This window comes from Galeopterus variegatus, unplaced genomic scaffold, assembly GCF_000696425.1.
Source record: "Galeopterus variegatus unplaced genomic scaffold, G_variegatus-3.0.2 Scaffold203, whole genome shotgun sequence".
NCBI lineage: Eukaryota > Metazoa > Chordata > Mammalia > Dermoptera > Cynocephalidae > Galeopterus > Galeopterus variegatus.
The window spans coordinates 552848-558902 of NW_007726314.1; the positions used below are offsets into that span (position 1 = coordinate 552848).

At 40.6% G+C, this 6055-nt stretch overlaps 1 protein-coding gene across 4 annotated transcripts in view; it reads right to left on the reverse strand.

Moving 5' to 3' along the window:
• The window catches only part of QRICH1 (glutamine-rich 1), a 46551-nt gene that overhangs the window by 4994 nt on the left and 35502 nt on the right, over positions 1–6055 (reverse strand). For all 4 annotated transcript variants that reach the window (XM_008565775.1, XM_008565776.1, XM_008565777.1 and 1 more), the window contains 2 exons: positions 5461–5615; positions 3978–4092 (listed from right to left, as the gene is read on the reverse strand). In XM_008565775.1, coding sequence (XP_008563997.1) covers positions 3978–4092; positions 5461–5615 — 270 coding nt within the window. The remainder of the gene's footprint in view (positions 1–3977; positions 4093–5460; positions 5616–6055) is intronic.

Consider the following 6055-nt stretch of genomic DNA (forward strand, 5'->3'; position numbering starts at 1 on the left):
AAGGGAACCAGCTTCATGGAGAACAGATGGATTCCACATTAGGACAAGAAATTTCCAAGATGAGATGGAACATTCTGTCAAATCAGAAACTGAGGAAGTTATGGGACGGCCGGTGGCTCACTCAGGAGAGTATGGTGCTAATAACACCAAGACCACGAGTTTGGATCCTATATAGGGATGACCGGTTAGCTCACTGGCTGAGCGTGGTGCTGACAACACCAAGTCAAGGGTTAAGATCCCCTTACTGGTCATCTTTTTAGAATAAAAAAAAAGAAATCAAGGAAATTATCAAAGACTACTCAGGCTGTGTCAAAAGGACTTAGGGGACAATTTAAAGAGGCTCCAAATGACCTCTTTAGGACAATTTGCACATCAGTAAAGATAACTGTAATGGACTAAATCACATCAAATATGTTGAAATTCATGACTTTACAAACAAAAAAAACCTAATTGGTCATCACGGGGGGGTAGCTGGTGAACCAACTCATTACTGTGAAAAGTGGTAAACAAAGGAAAAGAAAGAAGCCCTTATCCTGCCTCTTTCACATAATCTGTACTGCTAGAATCAAGAGAGTTGAGGAAACGAAGCTTTATATTTCAACTAATAATTAGAAGTAATAACATTAGAATACTGTTTTGGAACCTGTAATGAATTAATGAATTATGGGCATCATGATGAAGGAAAAGTCACCAATGAAGTATCCTTGCCAAAAAACCCCACACAAAAACCTGAGTAATGTTTATATGCAATTAACAATCAACTGTAAATATAGGGGACAAAAGAATATGTTAAGCACCACCACAGGGATGCAATAAGCAAAAATTAGACTGTGTGACAATTTAAAGTTAAGGCTAATTTCTTCCATAAATAAGTAAGAAGAGAAAAAATGAAGGAGAAAATTAAAAATTAAGACTAAATATTAAAAGACATAGCCAACTTCAAAATATGGACCATATTTTCGCCTTGATTCAGATAAGCCAAAAATAAATAAATAAATAATGAGAATATTAGAAATGTGAATACAGGATAGATCCTGATGACTATATGTAATTACTTTTGGGTCTGTTTTTTTTTTCCCCTCTTCAAATTATGATGATAGCATTGTGCTATGTCAGGAATACATATCAAAGTATTCATGGGTAAAATGTCTGGAATTTACTTCAAAATAATATAGGAGGGTAGAAGCAGGTGGTGGTATATATGAAAAAAGATTTGCCATGGACAATGTGTACATGGGGGCTCTTTAATCTATTCTGTTTACTTTTATATATGCTTGAAATTTCCATAATAAAAGGCAAAAAGAGTGAATTTTGCATGTCCACACTTGGCTTGAAAATTTACAAATCATGTAAATTGTGACTCACTCACTCATTTCTGTTCTAATGATAGTCCCTCAGAGAGGCCTCCCTAATGTCCTTAACACTTTCCACTCCCTTGTGCTGTTCTTCAAAACACTTATTTTGCTTATATATACACTGTTTCTCCTTATTAAACTATAAGCACCATTTTCTTCATTGCTATATTATATTCCCTGGCACCTGGAATACTGCTCGGTACATAGCAGGCACTCAAAAAAATTTTTGTTTAACCAATATATATTTTTAAGCAGCATAACATTTCAATAAATGGCAGAACCAGGATTAACACTGGTGTTTTGGAATTTAGCCATTCTAATAAGTGCACAGTGGTATCTCATTTTTGTTCTAATTTGTAACTTCCTGATATGTGATGATGAGCATCTTTTCATCTGTGTATCTTCTTTGGTGAGGTATCTGTTCAGATATTTTGCCCATTTTTATTTTTATTTATTTATTTATTTTTTTTGTCCTTTTTGAGACCGGCTGCACCGCGCTCAGCCAGTGAGCGCTATGAGCACACCAGCCATCCGAACCCGCGGCAGGAGCGCTGCTGCACAACCAGCTCCGCACTCTCCCGAGTGCGCCACGGGCTCGGCCCTTGCCCATTTTTTTTTCCCCCTTTTTGTCTTTTTTCGTGACCGGCAACGGATCGCAACCCTCAGTGTCGCGCCCGTACCGGACCGGGACCGGCAACGGGATCGCAACCCTCAGTGGTTCGCCCGCACCTCGCTCAGCCAGTGAGCGGCCGGTCTGTATGTGGGATCCGAACCCTCGGCAAGAGCACCGCTGCGCTCCCAAGCGGCGCACTATAGCAGTGCGCCACCGGGCCGGCCCCAACCTTGCCCATTTTTAAATCCGGTTGTTTTCTTGTTGAGTTTGAAGAATTACTTTTTGGGGGGAGCAGCTGTATGGTATGGGGATCCGAACCCGTGACCTTGGTTGTTACCAGCACCATGCTCCCCCAAGAATTTTGTATACTTTAGATACCAGTCCTTTATCATATATGTGCTTTACAAAGAACTTTTTCCAGTCTAGCTTGTCTTTTCATCTATTAAGAGTATCTTTTGCAGAACTTAAGTTTTAAATTTTAATACAGTTCAACTTACCAATTTTTTCTTTCACAGAAAACTGCTTTTGATATTGTATCTAAAATGTAACCATCAAACCCAAAGTCACCTAATTTTCTCCTGTTATCTTCTAAGACTTTTAGAGTTTTGAATTTCACATTTAGGTCTATGATCCATTTTCAGTTAATTTTTGTGAGAGATTTAAGGTCTGTGTCTGGATTCATTTTTTTGTAAGTGGATGTCCAGTTGTTCTCGCACCATTTGTTAAAAGAGTCCATCCTTTCTCCTTTGTCAAAGATAAATTTACGTTTGTGTGGATCTATCTCTGGGTTCTCTGTTCTCTTCCATTGATCTATCCGTCTATTCCTTCGCCAAAAACCTGCACAAAAATGTTTATAGCAGCTTTATTCATAACTGCCAACACTTAGAAGCAATGAAGATGAGATGTCCTTCAATAGGTGAATGGATAAACAAACTGTGTGTGGTACATCCATACAATGGAATATAAGTCAGTGCTAATAAGTCAGTCTAAAAAGGCTACATACCAAATTATTCCAACTATATGACATTCTGGAAAAGGCAAAACTATGGAGACAATAAAAAGATCAGTGGTTGCCAGAAGCTCAGGTGGAGGAAGGGAGGGAATGAATAGGTAGAGAACAGGATTTTTAGGGCAGTGAAAGATTCTTATGATACCATACTGGAGGATACATGTTATCATACATTTATAGAAACCCACAGAATGCACAACACAATACATAAACCCTGATGCAAACTATGAACTTTAGTTAATAATAATTTACCAGTATTGGTTCGTCAATTGTAACAAATGTACCACACTAATGCAACATGTTAATAACATGGGAAACTGGGTGTTAAAAAGTGTACATGCAAGAGGGTATATAGGTATTCTCTATATTTTCTACTCAATTTTTCTGGAAATCTAAAACTCATCTACAAAAACAAAGTCTATTAAAAACAAAAACAAAAAAAACACGCAACTCAGATATTCTACTGAAAAGCCTATATTTTTTTCAACATAACATGCTGCCCAGGAAGCTAACCTGTGGGTAAAGCAAAAATTATGTTCTATAGTTGAAACTGTTCACAATTCATAATTGTAATAATTTTAATTCTTTCTCTGTCCCATTGAGTGACAGCTGCTACTGGTACAGTCCCCCAAGGCAAGGATGAAATCAAGGGTTTTCTCTTAGCACCAATTACCAAATCCTGGCCCCACTGCCTGGAGAGCACCTGTGAAAGTGCCAGCAATGACTCTAATTTTAATCAACAAGTTATAACAGAAAAAAAAAGATAGTAACTATACCACTACTTTCTGCATGCCCTTGTGTCTTTGTCACACCAGGACCAGCAGGGTTCTCTGGTGAGTAGTACCCCTTCCACATCACGCCAAGCAGCACAGAGGCTAATGCTGCTGCCTAGGATTTACAGCCCCCTTGCCTACACACTATATTTTAGCCAGCCACAGAAGTTGCAAATCTTTTTTAAACCAAGGTAGGAAAGAAATTCAAGGACAAGGGAGACTCTTACCAAGTGGAGTGACCCGGGGCTGAACATCCTTCAGAACTTCATGTAGCCACTCCGTGAATCGAACATAATAAAGATCAGAGAAAATGTCATCTACCCTTCCATTTTCAAAAAGATACTAAAAGGAAAACAATTAATAAAAGTTATTGGTAGTCTAGGTAAAAGTTTCAGGGGAAATAAACATACTTTAATACCAGCACCACCACAGCTCCCTACTCATCCCGCATCCCTCCACCCCAAACAAACCTAGGCACTAGGTCAAAACTGTCCAGAATGTGACACTTCCATGGCAAGCTTCAGGTCACATGACCTCATTCTCACAACATTCATGAGAGTTAGGTTAATAAGACATATTCTGTGAATGGCTACTTCATCCAAGCAAGGCATTGTCTTGTGGTAGCAAAAATCATGGTTAGGCTCTGGGGCTTACTCTTATTAGGTAATGTATAAGTTAAACAACACTTGCAAGTCTTTTAACTTATGGGGGTCGGTTTCCTTGTCTGAAAATGGAAATGACTGTGACAGCCTTCCAGGACTCAGGAAAGCATGGAATGAGGCAGAACACATAAAGCAATTCACATGATACCTGAGTTAAGACCAGCAAGAAAGAGGAACAAACTAGGAGGCAGACTTTTCTCAGGATCACGCAACAGAGAGTCCCAACCAGCAGGCCCTCTTCAACCACACCTGGGGGCTTCTCCTCAAGAGCTTTTGAATACTAAGAAATCTAACACTGCTTCCCCAAACTGCCAGTTTACAGGTTTCTGTTATGCTTCACCTTAGACATCCTAAAAATCCAACTACATTTGTATATTATTCCAGCTAGACTCTTTTAAATAATTATTTTGTGTCAATGAAGGAAACAATAAGAAAGCTGTGTGTCAGCACCAGAGTTTGTTTTGGATAAATTATTTTTATAAAAACCGTATGTTTACTTTAACAAAAATATAGTACATTTATGCTTTGTGATTTGGAAAAAAAATGGCTGTTAAGATAATTACCAAATTTTTTTTTCCTTTTTGTCTTTTTTACTGACCGGTAACGGGATCGCAACCCTCAGTGTCGCGCCCGCACCGGGGACCGGCAACGGGATCGCAACCCTCGGTGTTGCGCCCGCACCACGCTCAACCAGTGAGCGGGAACCGGTCTCCACATGGGATCCGAACCCTCGGCGGGAGCGCCACCGCGCTCCCAGGCGGCGCACTCTCCAGTGCGCCACCGGGCCAGCCCTAATTACCAAATATTTTAACAGCAGTTTCTCCAGCTGGTAAGATTATGGATAGTGTTTGTTTACTTATTTTATTTTCTAAAGTGAACAGGAAGGTCTCTGTAATTTAGAAAAATGTATATTTTAAAACTCATTACATAGCTGAAAGAGGATGTCCTTATTCTAACCTTTTGCCTGTCACTTTACTAACTAGACTAGCCAGCAAACATACAGTGGGAACATACCTCAAACATGTCTCTGTGAAGATCTATTTCCTACCTTTTGAATACACAGGAAAATATAGTAGAGCACATCTGGGTCATAGGGTTCACCTTCTCCATTTCGAGCTTCCCTTGTCATTAGACAGAGTCCATAATTCAACTCGGCCACAGCAGAGGAGATGAGATCTTCCTGGAATCGCAGTAGTTGGCGCCCTGCAACACAAGCCCCAAAGGTGAATGGTGTCCTGGCAATAGTTGTCTCTTTATTGATAGCTTATATTCCTGAAAGCAGGGCTCAGAGCAGATACCCAATCAGGGTGCTGGGATAGAATGGTCACTTGTATCTATGATCAGAACTGGCCTATAATCCTCCTCAAAATTATGTGTATCCCCAAAATTATTATTAGGGTCAAGAAATGAAAGCAGAAAAAACAGAATCCGGGCCGGCCCGGTGGCGCACTGCTACAGTGCGCCGCTTGAGAGCACGGTGGCGCTCCCGCCGAGGGTTCTGATCCCACATACAGACCGGTTCCCGCTCACTGGCTGAGCGAGGTGTGGGCGCAGCGCCGAGGGTTGTGATCCCGTTGCCGGTCCCGGTCCGGTACGGGCACGACACTGAGGGTTGCGATCCGTTGCCGGACACGAAAAAAGAC